The 23,898-nt window shown below is 40.7% G+C and overlaps 1 protein-coding gene and 1 long non-coding RNA gene across 13 annotated transcripts in view; one reads left to right on the forward strand and one right to left on the reverse strand.

Annotated features, from left to right (window-relative positions):
- LOC140743398 (uncharacterized) overlaps positions 1-23,898 on the forward strand; it is an 82,294-nt gene that overhangs the window by 13,469 nt on the left and 44,927 nt on the right. The window lies entirely within an intron of this gene.
- Positions 1-23,898, reverse strand: part of Titin2 (titin-like protein) — a 77,188-nt gene that overhangs the window by 10,684 nt on the left and 42,606 nt on the right. For all 12 annotated transcript variants that reach the window (XM_073074612.1, XM_073074611.1, XM_073074620.1 and 9 more), the window contains 6 exons: positions 6,115-8,082; positions 5,877-5,921; positions 5,617-5,727; positions 4,969-5,121; positions 3,578-4,549; positions 1,743-3,119 (listed from right to left, as the gene is read on the reverse strand). In XM_073074612.1, the coding sequence (XP_072930713.1) occupies positions 1,743-3,119; positions 3,578-4,549; positions 4,969-5,121; positions 5,617-5,727; positions 5,877-5,921; positions 6,115-8,082 (4,626 nt within the window). The remainder of the gene's footprint in view (positions 1-1,742; positions 3,120-3,577; positions 4,550-4,968; positions 5,122-5,616; positions 5,728-5,876; positions 5,922-6,114; positions 8,083-23,898) is intronic.

Genomic DNA, 23,898 nt, shown 5'->3' on the forward strand with positions numbered 1-23,898 from the left:
AACTGTGCGTCACAAAACAAAAATTGGACGTTATATTCATATTTGACTCATCTTGTGAATTCAGTAGAGGTCAATTTTGATTCTATAAAACTAAAATATTTAGAGGTGGGCCATACTTTTATGTCCGCTGACGAATTTCACCACCAGGTGGAATTGGCTATGAAAAAGAAGAAACATCTCTATGATTTCGAAGATTTTCATCAAACAGTTGCGAGCACTAGGACAAACATTAACGTCAAAGTAATGAACTTGGATGATTTTTGTCAATTCGAAGACTGTTCTTCGTCGTACAAACTACAAAACACTACACCTCGAGCTTACTTAAGTGATATGTGTGAAGTAACATTTCACAGAGGCACCCACATCATTCAATATAAGACTGATTTCACTAGTGAATCCGAATATTCTCTAGATTTCTTAAGATTAAAAAATATTAAAAGTGGGATACCACCACCAAAAGTGAAATCAAAATACAGAGGTATTACATATGAACGTAAGACGATGATCATACAAAAACTGACTCCTTTGATGCCAGACAACAGAAAACCATTTTGGTATAATCTACCCATTAACAATGATAGTGTTGATCTCTCCCGAAGTCATGAAGAAGACTGATTTAAAACTAAATGTGATTTAGACTACCAAATTCTTAGATTTAAGTGTTTTTTTCGAATTTGTAGTAGACAGATATTTTATTTTACTTCATAATATTTAACGTTACATTATTACTAACTGTACTTTGTTGTTGTTAACTTAAAAATATTTCATTGTAATGATTGTGTTACTTAATTGTTAGTTATTGATTATTATTATCTTTTTAATTTATTTTTTCTGATCTCATTCATGTTTTAGTTATAGTTTTAATGGTTTTAAGAACAAATTTTGATTGATTATTTCTAAAAGAAATGTTACAATGAGCGAATTATTTTGATAGAACTAGATAAGCTCCTATTCATTTGTAAAAGTTCCTTCCTGATTTTTGGAAAGGAAAGGAACGTGCCTTATTTAAGAATGAGTATGTATATTTCTTAGAGGATTATTATGTTTTTGTTTTTACCAGAGAAACTGGGATTTTTGTTAAGAACTTTTTTCATAAATAAATGTTATTTCTTACATACGAGTACATTGCTGTTTTATTTTATCTTAACAAATTAAATACATTATGATCTAATGAGTTTATTTTAGGCAAAGTAGTCATATTTGTAAACTAGACGGATTTTGTCGCATCATTTAATCAGGTATTACTAAATTGAAAAGGTGGTATGATGGTAGAAAAGGCTTTTTCTTTTGGTAATTATCGTATTATTACTAGGTAGAAAAAACGTTTTCAAAATTGCTAAGTTGAAAAAGCGTATCTAGCCAGAAGCGTCTTTTCTATTTCGTATGATTAATTTTTCAATATTTTTTTTTCTACAGAGAAAAGGAAAATTGCATTTATTTATTTAATCATATTAATTTCATCTTAACCATTTTCAAAGTTAGTAAGCTGAAAACAATTCTCACATTTTTACACCAAAATAACATGAAATATTTTATAATGTTAGGGACAGCAACTGATTTACTTTTTGGATTGCAAAACATTTAATTTCTCCAATATTAGATTTTCGTAGAAACGTCTTTTTTTGTTATGACGGCAGTATAATATCGTCTGTTTAAATGTTTGTAAATAATACCTACGCGTATCGTTAGTATAGGTATATAAATCAAGTACTTAATGTAAAAAAAATTAAATAAGAAATTACCTTCGACTTTTAATTTTGTAAAACATCTTGCGTCCATTAGTTGACATGAATATTCCGTTTGGTCATCTTCTGTGCATTTCCGGATAACTAAAGTGCGCTTTGTATTATCGGATATCAATGTAAACTTTTCACAGTCTTCAATTATAGTTTTTCTTTTATACCATGTCACGTTAAGATTTTCATCAGGTATTTCTACAGTTAAATGAGCATCGTTGTTTGCGGGTACTACGACTACTTCTGGTAATCGCAGTGTAAAATCAATTGATGGTTCTTCTACGATAAGCTGGGCAGTACATTTATCACTTCCAACCTCACATGAGTACTGTCCTGCGTCACTTATATTACAATCATAAATTTTAAGCTTCTGTTTTTTTCCATCTATTGTTAGTTGAATATGATTAGAGAACTGTATTTCGTTTCCGTCTTTAAACCATCTAACTAAGGCATCACCTTTAGTAAGCTCGATTTCAAAAGTAGCTTTATTGCCTTTGCTTGTCTTTTGATCCTTAAGACGTGTTATTATTTCTGGAGGGAGTTCTACTACAGTTACTTCTGCAGTACATGAATCGTCACGTAATGTGCATGTATATTCGCCCTCATCGTGAACTGATGTATTCCTTATGAACAATTTACGAATATTTCCACGTTTTTCAACGTCGTATTTATTCTTTTTTGGTTTGATAACTTCACCATCCTTTACCCATATTACATCAGCAGTTTCTGAATTGATTTCTACTTCTAAAATTGCGATGTCTTTTTCTTTAACTTCGAAATCTTGTAACTTTCTTACAAATTCAGGTATTGTTTCGCGGACAACTAATGTTGTTTTTGTTTCTTGATCTTTTACTACACATTTAATATTACCCGAGTCTGATAATTTACATTTTTTAATCCTCAATTTGTGCGTTCGAGACTCCTGTATAATCTCCCTATGATCCATACCACTCAATTCTTTATCATTCAGATACCATTTCGTCGATACAGTATGTGAAGTAACACATTCTAAAATTACAGTATTTCCTTCTTCTGTTTCATAAGATTCATTTAATAGTTTAACAAATACAACTTTATCGACATCAATAGTGACACGTGCACCATGTGAAGATTTACCAGCACTATTTGATGCCACACATTTATAATCTCCAGAATCAATCTCTGAATCAACGTTAGTAATAATCAGTTCTATATTTTCGCCATCGAAATTTTGTGTAACCGTCTTAGAAGGAGTAATTATTTGATTATTTCGATACCAAGTAATAGATGGTACAGGGTTCCCTGTAACTTTCGCTCCTAACCTTATGGTTCCTTTCTCTTTCACAGTTATTTCTTGGAACCTATTAATGAAAAGCGGTGGCTCTGCATTTTCTTCAGTTGGCTCTGTAAGATAATTATTTATTGGGTAAATATAGAAATGTTTTTTTCTTATACGTATATCTTCAGTATAGTATAAAAAATAAAATGTTTTAAATTTAAAAAAAATGTCAAAATTACTTGTTGCAAAATATAAAACATTGGTACTTGGATACTTAAGATTATATTATGAGCTAAATAAAACAATTTTGATTAACTAGCTTGAATGTTTTTTTATAAACGTTTTTCGAGAACGTATCCTAACCTCTTGAAGTTTAAGTATTATAAAGATGTTTAAGAACATTTTAAAAACCTAAGTCATGGAAGTATAATATGTAATTTATTATATTTATAAATTTATTTCTTTTTATTATTAAACGCTGCGACATATTTTTACTACAAATTTTCCACCTATTTATGTAGGTTAAATGTTATGTGTATAATAATTTAAATATTTTTGTTTTTTGTGTACGCATAAGTATTACCTTCAATTATAATTACTGCGCTAGTTTCTGTAGAACCTTCGGAATTTACAGCTTTCAACGTATATATCCCTTCATCGTTTTCCTTTTTAGGTTTGATAATTGTTAAAGTATACGTATTAGCATCCGGCGTCTGAGACTGTTGTTCAACAGGCTTATTATTTTTATACCAACTTATTTTAGGCTCTGGATTTCCTACAACTTGACATGTAAGAACAAAGCTGTCGCCTTCTCTTATTGTCATATTTCTAAGAGGTTCTATAACTTGAGGTTTCTCTTTTTGTTCAGTTTTTATCTTCAATACTATAGGTAGACTCGCTTCTCCCTCCCTATTAATAGCCAACACTGTATATGTACCCTCTTGGGATTTTTTTACATTTGTTATTTTAAGAACACTACAGTACATATGCATGTCAGATTCCGTGGCGATAGAAATGTTATTATCTGGTATAATTTCTTCTCCTTTGAAGAACCATGAAATATCTGGTTCCGGAATTGCAACGAGTCTACATTCCAAGAAAATCTGTGAACCTTCTTCTACATATTGCGCTTTTGGCCTTTTAGAAAATGTCGGAGGAATGCCTTCCAATATATCAGCCAAAGAAGATTCTCTTGAAAGGCTTTTTCGAGATAAAATTGTCATTTCTGATCCGTGGTCAGAAAGTGGCGCTTCGACCGTCAATTCAGTTGTGCTTGAGGCAAATCCTGAAGCATTTTTAGCAACGCAAGTAAATGTCCCTGCATCTTCGGGAAAAACTTCCCTTATGACTAATGTAGCGACATTGTCATCATCATAATACATTTGAAAATCTTGTGAAGGTTTGATAATAGCCGTTTGTCTGAACCATGTAATTTGTGGTCTAGGATATCCTTCCACTTGACATTCAAATTGGACTGTTGATCCATCAGGCACATGTTTTGGTCGTAACTTTTCAATAAATATAGGAGCTATAGCTTGTTCTTCTGAAGCTGGTTCTGAAAAAGATAGCCAGACATATAAAGTTGATTAATAAGGTATATAAAATATTAATACAGTATATTATATATATATTTTCCTTCAGTAGATGTAGAAACAATTAAAAATATGCAGGTCAACGATCCTATTTTTTCAGGAACCTTAAAAGAGTAAAACGTGTTTTTTATTTTATTTTAGTCTATTATTTTTAGGCACCTATTTAAGTTTTCTGGTTTCTATTTAAGTATTCTATTCACATCATTTCATAGGTCACATTCTTGACGTTTAAACAAGACTAATTTTGTATTTGTTAGATATTACTAAATTTAAACACATAATGCCATATCGGCAACATAAAAATTAATGACTGCCATTTCATAACGAAGAAACAAAAAAATTACTAATGATTAATGTATATAAAGAAGGAACTCATTATTACTTTCGAATACAGGAAGCTTATCGATCTTTTCATTTAACTTCTTTTGCAAGTATAATGTATAATTTGCTTCGTCCATTAAATATTGAGCAGGAACCCAGCCTTTTTCTTCTGTAAGATGCTTTCGTACAAACCACCAATCTTGATTTGTTGTTTCTGAAAAAATATTCAGTTTTACTTAATATTATTGTTATAAAAAATATTCAAATTGGGGACATCTCCATTTATATAATATGGTGACATGTTTTACTACACTATTATTATTTATGAAAGTGATCGCGTTCAATATCCAAGTGTAGAAAACTTAAAAAATGCATCCCCCATTATACAAAATTGCCTACTTTTTGTAATTTATTTCTTTCCTTTTTCCGGCCTGCCCGACAATACAACCCTGAATATGTTCAGCGACAGTACAGCCCGTGATAATCAAACTTGTGCCATTTTACAATCAGATATAACATTCCTCAATTCTATGCCTCTCCCACAATTGAGATGAATTCAACGCCAAATAATATGTTTAAATGGCATGTCATAAATTTTAAAGAGATACCCATAAAAGCCCCTACATGCCGTTAAAAATACAATGTTTTCGATAAATTATCTAATAAAATTATACAAACATTTTGTCTTTTGGTATTTCGGTATACTTACCTAATATGTAAAGTCTTTCACCCTCGACAAGATTAATTGCGTCATCATTTTCTGCCACATAAGAGTATACTGCGAAAACAGTATCCCCGCTGCGTACATTAGTAGGTGTATCTGAAAGAATTTTATACAATTTTAATATATTTTCCCGTTTGTGATAATTAATTAAATATAATAAATACTAAGAAAATTTATAACATTTATATAAAAATATGAGAAGAGATGTATTTATAGGTTGAGGTAATATTTAATATCTGTCGTACCTGGAAATTCTTGTTCTTTAGAAATACTCATAGCGGCACCTGCTTCTGAAAATTTGAAGTATTTTCTGTAAATATTTACTTTTGCTTCAAGTATTATTGAAATATTAAGCTATTTAGTCGCAACAAAAAATAAAACATTACAATGCAATTATATTTCAAAGCATTTATTATTTCATACACGTAATCAGCATTAAGCATATCTAAATCTTAGCGATGATCCACATTTTATAGTGTATACCTTGAATTTGCGATGGTTTTATGGGTTTCTTTTTTGTTAAAATGGTTAGTTTCTCTTCTTCATATAATATGTCTTCGTGTGCTTTTTTAGGTTTAAATTCGACACTAAGTTCTTCTAATTCGTTTACACTGTATGCTGGCTTTTTAGGTTTTCTTTTAATAACCATTTCGACATTATCATCCGATTCTGCTTCACTAATGATTACCTCCTCAGCTTGGTTATCGTCTTCGACTTCTTTTGATAATCGTATAATCGTCTCATCAGAAGCTTCAAATATGTCAGGTTTTTTCTTAGGTTTAAGTCTGATATTACTAGAAAGCGACAGTTCTTCTTCTACGAACTGGTGGGATTGCGGCTTAATATCAAAACTTATTTCTTCCTGGTCATTAATTGCATATTTTGGAATTTCATTAAGTTCTATGGTAACATCGAAAGATGCTTCTTCTTTCATTTTTGGTTTTGACACTGTAACAATTGAGTCCTCATTTATATCTTTGACGTTTGTTATTTTTCTTAAGGGCATGAGAATATTAGATGTATTATCTTTCTCTGTGTCACTATCAATAATTTCCACTACATCTGGTCCTGTGTCTATTTCTTGGTCTTCATAAAATTTAATAGATACTTCATTAGCTTCCTCGTTAAATGTTGGTTGTCGTAATGGTTTTAATTTAACTTTACTTGACATTGATATTTCCTCTTCAGCATAAGAATCTAAATGAATATTAAATTCTTGTTCGACATCTTCTTTTGTTTTAGTTGTCTTAGGTCTAAAAGTGACTATTTCTGGCTCCGTGATTTCAGGAAGAGTTACGGAGGACTTTCGAACAGGTTTCAGTTTCTTTTTAATGGTTACTTCATCTACTATTTCATCAATTTTTTTAACACTTGGTCGCCTTGGTGTTATTGTGTACTGTTCAGGCTCATCGATTATATTCATTTCTTTTAAAATAGTTTTTTCTTCTGGTTCCAACTTTTCGCTGGCCTTGATGTCGTCATGATCGAACATTGGCTTTTCTAACTGAGTTTTTTCAAGTTCAGGTAAAAGTGGTTCATCAATAACTTGTTTCTTGATTTTCGCCGCTTCTTTTACATTCCTAGATAGGATTCCATTTTGCCGAATACTACCTAAGTATGTAATAATTGTCTTAGATATAGAAGGAGGCCAATCATTTATGTACTTTATACGGCTTTTTAGTTGAATTTTAGGCAAAGTAGTTATAGAACTTTCTGGTTTAGGAGTGACAGCAGTAGTCTTTTTTAATTTTAGTTTAGTGAATTGAGGACCTTCAACATTTTGTACAAATTGCGGATTGTCTACTTTCAAAACTTCCCTGACTATTTTCATCGGAGTTAGTTTTGATTTTTTGGTCTTGTCTACTATTTTTGCAGTCGTTTTATCTGTTGGTATCTTTTTCTCTTCTGGAGTTTTTACTTCAGATTTTATTTCTGGCTTCGTGTCCCCCTCTTCAGTTTCCAAAATTTGTTGCTCAACACTACCTTCAGATGGCTTACGTTTTTTATGCGGGCTGTCGATTTTTTCTGCATTTTCTAACTCTGTAAGGTCGACATCAGGTAGATTAACTTCCTTATCTGGTTTCTTCTTAATTTTACGTGCTTCTTTTACATTTCTTGATACCTCACCATTCTGTTTTATACTTCCTATAAATGTTATAATTGGCTTAATTTCGGTCGGTGGCCAGTCTTTTACATATCTTATGGGACTTTTAAGTTGAATTTTTGGTAATGTACTCTTAGACTCTATTTTTGGTCGTAGTGTTGGCTTCTTGAATTTTATTTTATTTAATTGTTGAACCTCTGGTTGTTTAATTTCGTCAATTTTTAAGCTAACACGTTCGATCGGAGTAGGCTTAAGTTTCTTTTTGTCTTTTGGTTTTGGAACTTCTATTGGTTGCGAGATTTCTTCTGGTTTAATAAATTCACCTTCAGATACAGCAACCGAATCATCTGTAAATAAAAAGTAATATATGATAATAATAGTACAGCATATAATAGGTCTTATTACAGGTCCTTCTATTGCATATACATTCAAAGAGTTTTCACAATTTGGCACACAGGTAAGTAAAAAGTGTAACTTTTAAAAATAATATTGTAACGAGGAAATCAGCTTCCAAATCCAATACATTTTGAGCACCATATTCGGGTCTGAAATTGGCAACACTTTCTTTATATATTAAAGTTTAATATCTTACTTACCCTTTTTGCTGCCGATCATCGCATGACCATAAATGTGTTATCTCAAAGCTCTTTAAAAGACAGTAATATACAAAACGGTCACCTACCTTTTCAGCTTCGCACACGTCGTTCCCTGTTACTTTAATTTTTCAATGTAGCTTTAACTTAAATTTATTACATTAAAAAATTATTGACCTGGTTTGTTTTGCCTATTTATTTTTTATAACACGGACTTAAAGTTCGTAAAGAATTAATGTTCTAATTTGCCTATAATCATAACAAATCATAATCCTTGTTGCACATCATCAGTGAAATTATTCGAGTGAAAGTAAAGTGTGTAGACCTTAACTTTAAATTGAAAACATTTACTTACCTTTTTGGATATTATTTTTATTGTAAACCAATATATATATATTACCAACCAACACAACAACAATATCTATATATAAACCTAGAAATATATATATATTTCTACGGGAGTAACATTTTCCGAAAGTGACGCTGTTACATCACAGATACGTCGTCTTCTCTTTCTGTAATCGTTTCATTGACGCTTGTAGCTAGGTCCTTCTTCCGCATCACAAATCTTTTATGTCTTCGAAGGATGTTAGTGTAACACAAATGTGTTCGTCAACTATGTATTGTGTACGTGTGTTTTTGTGTGTGTAGCTTACCTTTTGGCGTCTCCTCTTCATCGAAGAATACGTCTGGAGTTTCCATGATTATTTCTGTAGAAGCAACCTCTTCTGTAACCGTAACTGTCGTCACGGGAGCTTCGTCTTCTTTATCTACCGTCACCGCCTCGGTGGTTTCTACGACGGGACCCTTCTTTCGCTTTACTACTTTCCTAATGGTTTTGACGCGTTTCACATCACCTGTATCGGTCTTCACATCTGTGACTTTGACTTCTTCAGGTAATTCTTCAAGAATTTCGGATGGCACTTCTTGTGGTGTGTCTTCAATTGTTGTTAATGTCTCATCAATGAGTTCGTCAGTAGTGTGTTGTGTAGGTGTGTGTTTTTTGTGTTTAGGCTTACCTTTGGGCTTCTTTTCATCGGGCAATGCGATGAATTCTTCGGTAGGAGCAACCTCTTCTGTAACTGTGACTCTTGTCACGGGAGCTTCGTCGTCTTTCTCTACCGTCACCGCTTCGGTGGTTTCTACGACGGGACCCTTCTTTCGCTTTACTACTTTCCTAATCGTTTTGACGCGTTTCACATCACCTGTATCGGTTTTCACCTCCCCGAATTTGACTTCTTCAGGTAATTCTTCAATAATTTCAGATGGCACTTTTTGTGGTGTGTCTTCAATTGTTGTTAATGTCTCATCAATGAGTTCGTCAGTAGTGTGTTGTGTAGGTGTGTGTTTTTTGTGTTTAGGCTTACCTTTGGGCTTCTTTTCATCGGGGAATTCGACGAATTCTTCGGTAGAAGCAACCTCTTCTGTAACAGTGATTGTCGTCTCGGGAGATTCGTCGTCTTTCTCTACCGCCACCGTTTCGGTAGTTTCTACACCACCTGTTTCAGTCTTCACCTCCGTGACTTTGACTTCTTCAGGCAACTCTTCAAGAATTTCGGATGGCACTTCTTGTGGTGTGTCTTCGAGTGGTGTTAGTGTTTCATCAATGTGTTCGTCGGTGGTGTGTTGTGTAGGTGTGTGTTTTTTGTGTTTAGGCTTACCTTTGGGCTTCTTTTCATCGGGGAATTCGACGAATTCTTCGGTAGAAGCAACCTCTTCTGTAACAGTGATTGTTGTCTCGGGAGATTCGTCGTCTTTCTCTACCGCCACCGTTTCGGTAGTTTCTACACCACCTGTTTCAGTCTTCACCTCCGTGACTTTGACTTCTTCAGGTAATTCTTCAATAATTTCAGATGGCACTTTTTGTGGTGTGTCTTCAATTGTTGTTAATGTCTCATCAATGAGTTCGTCAGTAGTGTGTTGTGTAGGTGTGTGTTTTTTGTGTTTAGGCTTACCTTTGGGCTTCTTTTCATCGGGGAATTCGACGAATTCTTCGGTAGAAGCAACCTCTTCTGTAACAGTGATTGTCGTCTCGGGAGATTCGTCGTCTTTCTCTACCGCCACCGTTTCGGTAGTTTCTACACCACCTGTTTCAGTCTTCACCTCCGTGACTTTGACTTCTTCAGGCAACTCTTCAAGAATTTCGGATGGCACTTCTTGTGGTGTGTCTTCGAGTGGTGTTAGTGTTTCATCAATGTGTTCGTCGGTGGTGTGTTGTGTAGGTGTGTGTTTTTTGTGTTTAGGCTTACCTTTGGGCTTCTTTTCATCGGGGAATTCGACGAATTCTTCGGTAGAAGCAACCTCTTCTGTAACAGTGATTGTTGTCTCGGGAGATTCGTCGTCTTTCTCTACCGCCACCGTTTCGGTAGTTTCTACACCACCTGTTTCAGTCTTCACCTCCGTGACTTTGACTTCTTCAGGTAATTCTTCAAGAATTTCGGATGGCACTTCTTGTGGTGTGTCTTCGAGTGGTGTTAGTGTTTCATCAATGTGTTCGTCTGTGGTGTGTTGTGATGGTGTGTGTTTTTTGTATTTAGGCTTACCTTTGTGTTTCGTCTCTTCATCGGATAAATCGACGAATTTTTCGGTAGGACCAACCTCTTCTGTAACAGTGATTGTCGTCACGGGAACTTCGTCGCCTTTCTCTACCGTCACCGCTTCGGTGGTTTCTACGACGGGGCCCTTCTTTCGCTTTACTACTTTCCTAATGGTTTTGACGCGTTTCACATCACCTGTATCGGTCTTCACCTCCGTGAATTTGACTTCTTCAGGTAATTCTTCAAAAATTTCAGAAAGCACTTCTTGTGGTGTGTCTTCGAGTGGTGTTAATGTCTCATCAATGTGTTCGTCGGTGGTGTGTTGTGTAGGTGTGTGTTCTTTGTGTTTAGGCTTACCTTTGGACTTCTTTTCATCGGGGAATTCGACGAATTCTTCGGTAGGAGCAACCTCTTCTGTGACAGTGACTGACGTCACGGGAGCTTCGTCGTCTTTCTCTACCGTCACCACTTCGGTAGTTTCTACGACGGGACCTTTCTTTCGCTTTACTACTTTCCTAATGGTTTTGACGCGTTTCACATCACCTGTATCGGTCTTCACCTCCGTGAGTTTGACTTCTTCAGGAAATTCTTCAAGAATTTCGGATGGCACTTCTTGTGGTGTGTCGTCGAGGGGTGTTAGTGTTTCATCAATGTGTTCGTCAGTGGTGTGTTGTGTAGGTGTGTGTTTCTTGTGTTTAGGCTTACCTTTGGGCTTCTTCTCTTCATCGGGGAATTGGACGAATTCTTCGGTAGGGGCAACCTCTTCTGTAACAGTGATGGTGGTCACTGGAGCTTCATCGTCTTTCTCTACTGTCACCGCTTCGGTGGTTTCTACGACGGGACCCTTCTTTCGCTTTACTACTTTCCTAATCGTTTTGACGCGTTTCACATCACCTGTTTCGGTATTCACCTCCGTGACTTTGACTTCTTCAGGTAATTCTTCAAGAATTTCGGATGGCACTTCTTGTGGTGTGTCTTCGAGTGGTGTTAGTGTTTCATCAATGTGTTCGTCGGTAATGTGTTGTGTAGGTGTGTGTTTCTTGTGTTTAGGCTTACCTTTGGGCTTCTTTTCTTCATCGGGGAATTCGACGACTTCTTCGGTAGGAGCAACCTCCTCTGTTACAGTGACGGTCGTCACTGGAGCTTCGTCGTCTTTCTCTACCGTCACCGCTTCGGTGGTTTCTACGACGGGACCCTTCTTTCGCTTTACTACTTTCCTAATGGTTTTGACGCGTTTCACATCACCTGTTTTGGTCTTCACCTCCGTGACTTTGACTTCTTCAGGTAATTCTTCAAGAATTTCGGATGGCACTTCTTGTGGTGTGTCTTCGAGTGGTGTTAGTGTTTCATCAATGTGTTCGTCTGTGGTGTGTTGTGATGGTGTGTGTTTTTTGTATTTAGGCTTACCTTTGTGTTTCGTATCTTCATCGGATAAATCGACGAATTTTTCGGTAGGACCAACCTCTTCTGTAACAGTGATTGTCGTCACGGGAACTTCGTCGCCTTTCTCTACCGTCACCGCTTCGGTGGTTTCTACGACGGGGCCCTTCTTTCGCTTTACTACTTTCCTAATGGTTTTGACGCGTTTCACATCACCTGTATCGGTCTTCACCTCCGTGAATTTGACTTCTTCAGGTAATTCTTCAAAAATTTCAGAAAGCACTTCTTGTGGTGTGTCTTCGAGTGGTGTTAATGTCTCATCAATGTGTTCGTCGGTGGTGTGTTGTGTAGGTGTGTGTTCTTTGTGTTTAGGCTTACCTTTGGACTTCTTTTCATCGGGGAATTCGACGAATTCTTCGGTAGGAGCAACCTCTTCTGTGACAGTGACTGACGTCACGGGAGCTTCGTCGTCTTTCTCTACCGTCACCACTTCGGTAGTTTCTACGACGGGACCTTTCTTTCGCTTTACTACTTTCCTAATGGTTTTGACGCGTTTCACATCACCTGTATCGGTCTTCACCTCCGTGAGTTTGACTTCTTCAGGTAATTCTTCAAGAATTTCGGATGGCACTTCTTGTGGTGTGTCGTCGAGTGGTGTTAGTGTTTCATCAATGTGTTCGTCAGTGGTGTGTTGTGTAGGTGTGTGTTTCTTGTGTTTAGGCTTACCTTTGGGCTTCTTCTCTTCATCGGGGAATTGGACGAATTCTTCGGTAGGGGCAACCTCTTCTGTAACAGTGATGGTGGTCACTGGAGCTTCATCGTCTTTCTCTACTGTCACCGCTTCGGTGGTTTCTACGACGGGACCCTTCTTTCGCTTTACTACTTTCCTAATCGTTTTGACGCGTTTCACATCACCTGTTTCGGTATTCACCTCCGTGACTTTGACTTCTTCAGGTAATTCTTCAAGAATTTCGGATGGCACTTCTTGTGGTGTGTCTTCGAGTGGTGTTAGTGTTTCATCAATGTGTTCGTCGGTAATGTGTTGTGTAGGTGTGTGTTTCTTGTGTTTAGGCTTACCTTTGGGCTTCTTCTCTTCATCGGGGAATTCGACGACTTCTTCGGTAGGAGCAACCTCCTCTGTTACAGTGACGGTCGTCACTGGAGCTTCGTCGTCTTTCTCTACCGTCACCGCTTCGGTGGTTTCTACGACGGGACCCTTCTTTCGCTTTACTACTTTCCTAATGGTTTTGACGCGTTTCACATCACCTGTTTTGGTCTTCACCTCCGTGACTTTGACTTCTTCAGGTAATTCTTCAAGAATTTCGGATGGCACTTCTTGTGGTGTGTCTTCGAGTGGTGTTAGTGTTTCATCAATGTGTTCGTCAGTGGTGTGTTGTGTAGGTGTGTGTTTCTTGTGTTTAGGCTTACCTTTGGGCTTCTTCTCTTCATCGGGGAATTCGATGAATTCTTCGGTAGGAGCAACCTCTTCTGTAACAGTGACGGTTGTCACTGGACCTTCGTCGTCTTTCTCTACCGTCACCGCTTCGGTGGTTTCTACGACGGGACCCGTCTTTCGCTTTACTACTTTCCTAATGGTTTTGACGCGTTTCATATCACCTGTTTCGGTCTTCACCTCCGTGACTTTGACTTCTTCAGGTAATTCTTTAAGAATTTCGATTGGACCTTCTTGTGGTGTGTCTTTGAGTGGTGTTAGTGTTTCATCAATGTGTTCGTCAGTGGTGTGTTGTGTAGGTGTGTGTTTCTTGTGTTTAGGCTTACCTTTGGGCTTCTTCTCTTCATCGGGGAATTCGACGACTTCTTCGGTAGGAGCAACCTCCTCTGTTACAGTGACGGTCGTCACTGGAGCTTCGTCGTCTTTCTCTACCGTCACCGCTTCGGTGGTTTCTACGACGGGACCCTTCTTTCGCTTTACTACTTTCCTAATGGTTTTGACGCGTTTCACATCACCTGTTTTAGTCTTCACCTCCGTGACTTTGACTTCTTCAGGTAATTCTTCAAGAATTTCAGATGGCACTTCTTTTGGTGTGTCTTCGAGTGGTGTTAGTGTTTCATCAATGTGTTCGTCAGTGGTGTGTTGTGTAGGTGTGTGTTTCATGTGTTTAGGCTTACCTTTGGGCTTCTTCTCTTCATCGGGGAATTCGATGAATTCTTCGGTAGGAGCAACCTCTTCTGTTACAGTGACGGTTGTCACTGGAGCTTCGTCGTCTTTCTCTACCGTCACCGCTTCGGTGGTTTCTACGACGGGGCCCTTCTTTCGCTTTACTACTTTCCTAATGGTTTTCACGCGTTTCACATCACCTGTTTCGGTCTTCACCTCCGTGACTTTGACTTCTTCAGGCAATTCTTCAAGAATTTCGGATGGCACTTCTTGTGGTGTGTCTTCGAGTGGTGTTAGTGTTTCATCAATGTGTTCGTCAGTGGTGTGTTGTGTAGGTGTGTGTTTCTTGTGTTTAGGCTTACCTTTGGGCTTCTTCTCTTCATCGGGGAATTCGACGACTTCTTCGGTAGGAGCAACCTCTTCTGTTACAGTGAAGGTCGTCACTGGAGCTTCGTCGTCTTTCTCTACCGTCACCGCTTCGGTGGTTTCTACGACGGGGCCCTTCTTTCGCTTTACTACTTTCCTAATGGTTTTCACGCGTTTCACATCACCTGTTTCGGTCTTCACCTCCGTGACTTTGACTTCTTCAGGCAATTCTTCAAGAATTTCGGATGGCACTTCTTGTGGTGTGTCTTCGAGTGGTGTTAGTGTTTCATCAATGTGTTCGTCAGTGGTGTGTTGTGTAGATGTGTGTTTCTTGTGTTTAGGCTTACCTTTGGGCTTCTTCTCTTCATCGGGGAATTCGACGACTTCTTCGGTAGGAGCAACCTCCTCTGTTACAGTGACGGTCGTCACTGGAGCTTCGTCGTCTTTCTCTACCGTCACCGCTTCGGTGGTTTCTACGACGGGACCCTTCTTTCGCTTTACTACTTTCCTAATGGTTTTGACGCGTTTCACATCACCTGTTTTGGTCTTCACCTCCGTGACTTTGACTTCTTCAGGTAATTCTTCAAGAATTTCGGATGGCACTTCTTGTGGTGTGTCTTCGAGTGGTGTTAGTGTTTCATCAATGTGTTCGTCAGTGGTGTGTTGTGTAGGTGTGTGTTTCTTGTGTTTAGGCTTACCTTTGGGCTTCTTCTCTTCATCGGCGAATTCGATGAATTCTTCGGTAGGAGCAACCTCTTCTGTTACAGTGACGGTTGTCACTGGAGCTTCGTCGTCTTTCTCTACCGTCACCGCTTCGGTGGTTTCTACGACGGGACCCTTCTTTCGCTTTACTACTTTCCTAATGGTTTTGACGCGTTTCACATCACCTGTTTCGGTCTTCACCTCCGTGACTTTGACTTCTTCAGGCAATTCTTCAAGAATTTCGGATGGCACTTCTTGTGGTGTGTCTTCGAGTGGTGTTAGTGTTTCATCAATGTGTTCGTCAGTGGTGTGTTGTGTGGGTGTGTGTTTCTTGTGTTTAGGCTTACCTTTGGTCTTCTTCTCTTCAACGGGGAATTCGACGAAGTCTTCTGTAGGAGCAACCTCTTCTGTTACGGTGACGGTCGTCACTGGAGCTTCGTCGTCTTTCTCTACCGTCACCGCTTCGGTGGTTTCTACGACGGGGCCTTTCTTACGCTTTACTACTTTCCTAATGGTTTTCACGCGTTTCACATCACCTGTTTCGGTCTTCACCTCCGTGACTTTGACTTCTTCAGGCAATTCTTCAAGAATTTCGGATGGCAGTTCTTGTGGTGTGTCTTCGAGTGGTGTTAGTGTTTCATCAATGTGTTCGTCAGTGGTGTGTTGTGTGGGTGTGTGTTTCTTGTGTTTAGGCTTACCTTTGGTCTTCTTCTCTTCAACGGGGAATTCGACGAAGTCTTCTGTAGGAGCAACCTCTTCTGTTACGGTGACGGTCGTCACTGGAGCTTCGTTGTCTTTCTCTACCGTCACTGCTTCGGTGGTTTCTACGACGGGACCCTTCTTTCGCTTTACTACTTTCCTAATGGTTTTGACGCGTTTCACATCACCTGTTTCGGTCTTCACCTCCGTGACTTTGACTTCTTCAGGTAATTCTTCAAGAATTTCGGATAGCACTTCTTGTGGTGTGTCTTCGAGTGGTGTTAGTGTTTCATCAATGTGTTCGTCAGTGGTGTGTTGTGTAGGTGTGTGTTTCTTGTGTTTAGGCTTACCTTTGGGCTTCTTTTCTTCATCGGGGAATTCGATGAATTCTTCAGTAGGAGCAACCTCTTCTGTTACAGTGACGGTCGTCACTGGAGCTTCGTCGTCTTTCTCTACCGTCACCGCTTCGGTGGTTTCTACGACGGGGCCCTTCTTTCGCTTTACTACTTTCCTAATGGTTTTGACGCGTTTCACATCACCTGTTTCGGTCTTCACCTCCGTGACTTTGACTTCTTCAGGCAATTCTTCAAGAATTTCGGATGGCACTTCTTGTGGTGTGTCTTCGAGTGCTGTTAGTGTTTCATCAATGTGTTCGTCAGTGGTGTGTTGTGTGGGTGTGTGTTTCTTGTGTTTAGGCTTACCTTTGGGCTTCTTCTCTTCATCGGGGAATTCGACGACTTCTTCGGTAGGAGCAACCTCCTCTGTTACAGTGACGGTCGTCACTGGAGCTTCGTCGTCTTTCTCTACCGTCACCGCTTCGGTGGTTTCTACGACGGGACCCTTCTTTCGCTTTACTACTTTCCTAATGGTTTTGACGCGTTTCACATCACCTGTTTCGGTCTTCACCTCCGTGACTTTGACTTCTTCAGGCAATTCTTCTAGAATTTCGGATGGCACTTCTTGTGGTGTGTCTTCGAGTGGTGTTAGTGTTTCATCAATGTGTTCGTCAGTGGTGTGTTGTGTGGGTGTGTGTTTCTTGTGTTTAGGCTTACCTTTGGGCTTCTTCTCTTCAACGGGGAATTCGACGACTTTTTCGGTAGGAGCAACCTCCTCTGTTACAGTGACGGTCGTCACTGGAGCTTCGTCGTCTTTCTCTACCGTCACCGCTTCGGTGGTTTCCACGACGGGGCCTTTCTTTCGCTTTACTACTTTCCTAATAGTTTTCACGCGTTTCACATCACCTGTTTCGGTCTTCACCTCCGTGACTTTGACTTCTTCAGGTAATTCTTCAAGAATTTCGGATGGCACTTCTTGTGGTGTGTCTTCGAGTGGTGTTAGTGTTTCATCAATGTGTTCGTCAGTGGTGTGTTGTGTGGGTGTGTGTTTCTTGTGTTTAGGCTTACCTTTGGGCTTCTTCTCTTCATCAGGGAATTTGACAAATTCTTCGGTAGGAGCAACCTTTTCTGTAACAGTGACGGTCGTCACTGGAGCTTCGTCGTCTTTCTCTACCGTCACTGCTTCGGTGGTTTCTACGACGGGGCCCTTCTTTCGCTTTACTACTTTCCTAATGGTTTTCACGCGTTTCACATCACCTGTTTCGGTCTTCACCTCCGTGACTTTGACTTCTTCAGGCAATTCTTCAAGAATTTCGGATGGCACTTCTTTTGGTGTGTCTTCGAGTGGTGTTAGTGTTTCATCAATGTGTTCGTCAGTGGTGTGTTGTGTGGGTGTGTGTTTCTTGTGTTTAGGCTTACCTTTGGGCTTCTTCTCTTCATCGGGGAATTCGATGAATTCTTCGGTAGGAGCAACCTCCTCTGTTACAGTGACGGTCGTCACTGGAGCTTCGTCGTCTTTCTCTACCGTCACTGCTTCGGTGGTTTCTACGACTGGACCTTTCTTTCGCTTTACTACTTTCCTAATGGTTTTGACGCGTTTCACATCACCTGTTTCGGTCTTCACCTCCGTGACTTTGACTTCTTCAGGCAATTCTTCAAGAATTTCGGATGGCACTTCTTTTGGTGTGTCTTCGAGTGGTGTTAGTGTTTCATCAATGTGTTCGTCGGTAGTGTGTTGTGAAGGTGTGTGTTTCTTGTGTTTAGGCTTACCTTTGAGCTTCTTCTCTTCATCGGGGAATTCGACGACTTCTTCGGTAGGAACAACCTCCTCTGTTACAGTGACGGTCGTCACTGGAGCTTCGTCGTCTTTCTCTACTGTCACCGCTTCGGTGGTTTCTACGACGGGGCCCTTCTTTCGCTTTACTACTTTCCTAATGGTTTTGACGCGTTTCACATCACCTGTTTCGGTCTTCACCTCCGTGACTTTGACTTCTTCAGGTAATTCTTCAAGAATTTCGGATGGCACTTCTTGTGGTGTGTCTTCGAGTGGTGTTAGTGTTTCATCAATGTGTTCGTCAGTGGTGTGTTGTGTGGGTGTGTGTTTCTTGTGTTTAGGCTTACCTTTGGGCTTCTTCTCTTCAACGGGGAATTCGATGAAGTCTTCTGTAGGAGCAACCTCTTCTGTTACGGTGACGGTCGTCACTGGAGCTTCGTCGTCTTTCTCTACCGTCACTGCTTCGGTGGTTTCTACGACGGGGCCCTTCTTTCGCTTTACTACTTTCCTAATGGTTTTGACGCGTTTCACATCACCTGTTTCGGTCTTCACCTCCGTGACTTTGACTTCTTCAGGTAATTCTTCAAGAATTTCGGATGACACTTCTTGTGGTGTGTCTTCGAGTGGTGTTAGTGTTTCATCAATGTGTTCGTCGGTAATGTGTTGTGTAGGTGTGTGTTTCTTGTGTTTAGGCTTACCTTTGGGCTTCTTCTCTTCATCGGGGAATTCGACGACTTCTTCGGTAGGAGCAACCTCCTCTGTTACAATGACGGTCGTCACTGGAGCTTCGTCGTCTTTCTCTACCGTCACCGCTTCGGTGGTTTCTACGACGGGGCCCTTCTTTCGCTTTACTACTTTCCTAATGGTTTTGACGCGTTTCACATCACCTGTTTCGGTCTTCACCTCCGTGACTTTGACTTCTTCAGGCAATTCTTCAAGAATTTCGGATGGCACTTCTTGTGGTGTGTCTTCGAGTGGTGTTAGTGTTTCATCAATGTGTTCGTCGGTAATGTGTTGTGTAGGTGTGTGTTTCTTGTGTTTAGGCTTACCTTTGGGCTTCTTCTCTTCATCGGGGAATTCGACGACTTCTTCGGTAGGAGCAACCTCCTCTGTTACAGTGACGGTCGTCACTGGAGCTTCGTCGTCTTTCTCTACCGTCACCGCTTCGGTGGTTTCTACGACGGGGCCCTTCTTTCGCTTTACTACTTTCCTAATGGTTTTGACGCGTTTCACATCACCTGTTTTGGTCTTCACCTCCGTGACTTTGACTTCTTCAGGTAATTCTTCAAGAATTTCGAATGGCACTTCTTGTGGTGTGTCTTCGAGTGGTGTTAGTGTTTCATCAATGTGTTCGTTGGTAATGTGTTGTGTAGGTGTGTGTTTCTTGTGTTTAGGCTTACCTTTGGGCTTCTTCTCTTCATCGGGGAATTCGACGACTTCTTCGGTAGGAGCAACCTCCTCTGTTACAGTGACGGTCGTCACTGGAGCTTCGTCGTCTTTCTCTACCGTCACCGCTTCGGTGGTTTCTACGACGGGACCCTTCTTTCGCTTTACTACTTTCCTAATGGTTTTGACGCGTTTCACATCACCTGTTTCGGTCTTCACCTCCGTGACTTTGACTTCTTCAGGTAATTCTTCAAGAATTTCGGATGGCACTTCTTGTGGTGTGTCTTCGAGTGGTGTTAGTGTTTCATCAATGTGTTCGTCGGTAATGTGTTGTGTAGGTGTGAGTTTCTTGTGTTTAGGCTTACCTATGGGCTTCTTCTCTTCATCGGGGAATTCGACGACTTCTTCGGTAGGAGCAACCTCCTCTGTTACGGTTACGGTCGTCACTGGAGCTTCGTCGTCTTTCTCTACCGTCACCGCTTCGGTGGTTTCTACGACGGGGCCCTTCTTTCGCTTTACTACTTTCCTAATGGTTTTCACGCGTTTCACATCACCTGTTTCGGTCTTCACCTCCGTGACTTTGACTTCTTCAGGCAATTCTTCAAGAATTTCAGATGGCACTCCTTGTGGTGTGTCTTCGAGTGGTGTTAGTGTTTCATCAATGTGTTCGTCAGTGGTGTGTTGTGTGGGTGTGTGTTTCTTGTGTTTAGGCTTACCTTTGGGCTTCTTCTCTTCAACGGGGAATTCGACGAAGTCTTCTGTAGGAGCAACCTCTTCTGTTACGGTGACGGTCGTCACTGGAGCTTCGTCGTCTTTCTCTACCGTCACTGCTTCGGTGGTTTCTACGACGGGACCCTTCTTTCGCTTTACTACTTTCCTAATCGTTTTGACGCGTTTCACATCACCTGTTTCGGTCTTCACCTCCGTGACTTTGACTTCTTCAGGCAATTCTTCAAGAATTTCGGATGGCACTTCTTTTGGTGTGTCTTCGAGTGGTGTTAGTGTTTCATCAATGTGTTCGTCAGTGATGTGTTGTGTAGGTGTGAGTTTCTTGTGTTTAGGCTTACCTTTGGGCTTCTTCTCTTCATCGGGGAATTCGACGACTTCTTCGGTAGGAGCAACCTCCTCTGTTACGGTTACGGTCGTCACTGGAGCTTCGTCGTCTTTCTCTACCGTCACCGCTTCGGTGGTTTCTACGACGGGGCCTTTCTTACGCTTTACTACTTTCCTAATGGTTTTCACGCGTTTCACATCACCTGTTTCGGTCTTCACCTCCGTGACTTTGACTTCTTCAGGCAATTCTTCAAGAATTTCGGATGGCACTTCTTGTGGTGTGTCTTCGAGTGGTGTTAGTGTTTCATCAATGTGTTCGTCAGTGGTGTGTTGTGTGGGTGTGTGTTTCTTGTGTTTAGGCTTACCTTTGGTCTTCTTCTCTTCAACGGGGAATTCGACGAAGTCTTCTGTAGGAGCAACCTCTTCTGTTACGGTGACGGTCGTCACTGGAGCTTCGTTGTCTTTCTCTACCGTCACTGCTTCGGTGGTTTCTACGACGGGACCCTTCTTTCGCTTTACTACTTTCCTAATGGTTTTGACGCGTTTCACATCACCTGTTTCGGTCTTCACCTCCGTGACTTTGACTTCTTCAGGTAATTCTTCAAGAATTTCGGATAGCACTTCTTGTGGTGTGTCTTCGAGTGGTGTTAGTGTTTCATCAATGTGTTCGTCAGTGGTGTGTTGTGTAGGTGTGTGTTTCTTGTGTTTAGGCTTACCTTTGGGCTTCTTTTCTTCATCGGGGAATTCGATGAATTCTTCAGTAGGAGCAACCTCTTCTGTTACAGTGACGGTCGTCACTGGAGCTTCGTCGTCTTTCTCTACCGTCACCGCTTCGGTGGTTTCTACGACGGGGCCCTTCTTTCGCTTTACTACTTTCCTAATGGTTTTGACGCGTTTCACATCACCTGTTTCGGTCTTCACCTCCGTGACTTTGACTTCTTCAGGCAATTCTTCAAGAATTTCGGATGGCACTTCTTGTGGTGTGTCTTCGAGTGGTGTTAGTGTTTCATCAATGTGTTCGTCAGTGGTGTGTTGTGTAGGTGTGTGTTTCTTGTGTTTAGGCTTACCTTTGGGCTTCTTCTCTTCATCGGGGAATTCGACGACTTCTTCGGTAGGAGCAACCTCTTCTGTTACAGTGACGGTTGTCACTGGAGCTTCGTCGTCTTTCTCTACCGTCACCGCTTCGGTGGTTTCTACGACGGGGCCCTTCTTTCGCTTTACTACTTTCCTAATGGTTTTGACGCGTTTCACATCACCTGTTTCGGTCTTCACCTCCGTGACTTCGACTTCTTCAGGCAATTCTTCAAGAATTTCGGATGGCACTTCTTTTGGTGTGTCTTCGAGTGGTGTTAGTGTTTCATCAATGTGTTCGTCAGTGGTGTGTTGTGAAGGTGTGTGTTTCTTGTGTTTAGGCTTACCTTTGGGCTTCTTCTCTTCATCGGGGAATTCGACGACTTCTTCTGTAGGAGCAACCTCCTCTGTTACAGTGACGGTCGTCACTGGAGCTTCGTCGTCTTTCTCTACCGTCACCGCTTCGGTGGTTTCTACGACGGGACCCTTCTTTCGCTTTACTACTTTCCTAATGGTTTTGACGCGTTTCACATCACCTGTTTCGGTCTTCACCTCCGTGACTTTGACTTCTTCAGGTAATTCTTCAAGAATTTCGGATGGCACTTCTTGTGGTGTGTCTTCGAGTGGTGTTAGTGTTTCATCAATGTGTTCGTCGGTAGTATGTTGTGTAGGTGTGTGTTTCTTGTGTTTAGGCTTACCTTTGGGCTTCTTCTCTTCATCGGGGAATTTGACGACTTCTTCGGTAGGAGCAACCTCCTCTGTTACAGTGACGGTCGTCACTGGAGCTTCGTCGTCTTTCTCTACCGTCACCGCTTCGGTGGTTTCTACGACGGGGCCCTTCTTTCGCTTTACTACTTTCCTAATGGTTTTGACGCGTTTCACATCACCTGTTTCGGTCTTCACCTCCGTGACTTTGACTTCTTCAGGCAATTCTTCAAGAATTTCGGATGGCACTTCCTGTGGTGTGTCTTCGAGTGGTGTTAGTGTTTCATCAATGTGTTCGTCGGTAGTATGTTGTGTAGGTGTGTGTTTCTTGTGTTTAGGCTTACCTTTGGGCTTCTTCTCTTCATCGGGGAATTCGACGACTTCTTCGGTAGGAGCAACCTCCTCTGTTACAGTGACGGTCGTCACTGGAGCTTCGTCGTCTTTCTCTACCGTCACCGCTTCGGTGGTTTCTACGACGGGGCCCTTCTTTCGCTTTACTACTTTCCTAATGGTTTTGACGCGTTTCACATCACCTGTTTCGGTCTTCACCTCCGTGACTTTGACTTCTTCAGGTAATTCTTCAAGAATTTCGGATGGCACTTCTTTTGGTGTGTCTTCGAGTGGTGTTAGTGTTTCATCAATGTGTTCGTCAGTGATGTGTTGTGAAGGTGTGTGTTTCTTGTGTTTAGGCTTACCTTTGGGCTTCTTCTCTTCATCGGGGAATTCGACGACTTCTTCGGTAGGAGCAACCTCCTCTGTTACAGTGACGGTCGTCACTGGAGCTTCGTCGTCTTTCTCTACCGTCACCGCTTCGGTGGTTTCTACGACGGGGCCCTTCTTTCGCTTTACTACTTTCCTAATGGTTTTGACGCGTTTCACATCACCTGTTTCGGTCTTCACCTCCGTGACTTTGACTTCTTCAGGTAATTCTTCAAGAATTTCGGATGGCACTTCTTTTGGTGTGTCTTCGAGTGGTGTTAGTGTTTCATCAATGTGTTCGTCAGTGATGTGTTGTGAAGGTGTGTGTTTCTTGTGTTTAGGCTTACCTTTGAGCTTTTTCTCTTCATCGGGGAATTCGACGACTTCTTCGGTAGGAGCAACCTCCTCTGTTACAGTGACGGTCGTCACTGGAGCTTCGTCGTCTTTCTCTACCGTCACCGCTTCGGTGGTTTCTACGACGGGGCCCTTCTTTCGCTTTACTACTTTCCTAATGGTTTTGACGCGTTTCACATCACCTGTTTCGGTCTTCACTTCCGTGACTTTGACTTCTTCAGGCAATTCTTCAAGAATTTCGGATGGCACTTCTTGTGGTGTGTCTTCGAGTGGTCTTAGTGTTTCATCAATGTGTTCGTCAGTGGTGTGTTGTGTAGGTGTGTGTTTCTTGTGTTTAGGCTTACCTTTGGGCTTCTTCTCTTCATCGGGGAATTCGACGACTTCTTCGGT

This window comes from Epargyreus clarus, unplaced genomic scaffold (genome assembly GCF_041222505.1).
Source record: "Epargyreus clarus isolate Ecla_fem2 unplaced genomic scaffold, WU_Ecla_fem_2.2 ptg000007l, whole genome shotgun sequence".
Taxonomy (NCBI): domain Eukaryota; kingdom Metazoa; phylum Arthropoda; class Insecta; order Lepidoptera; family Hesperiidae; genus Epargyreus; species Epargyreus clarus.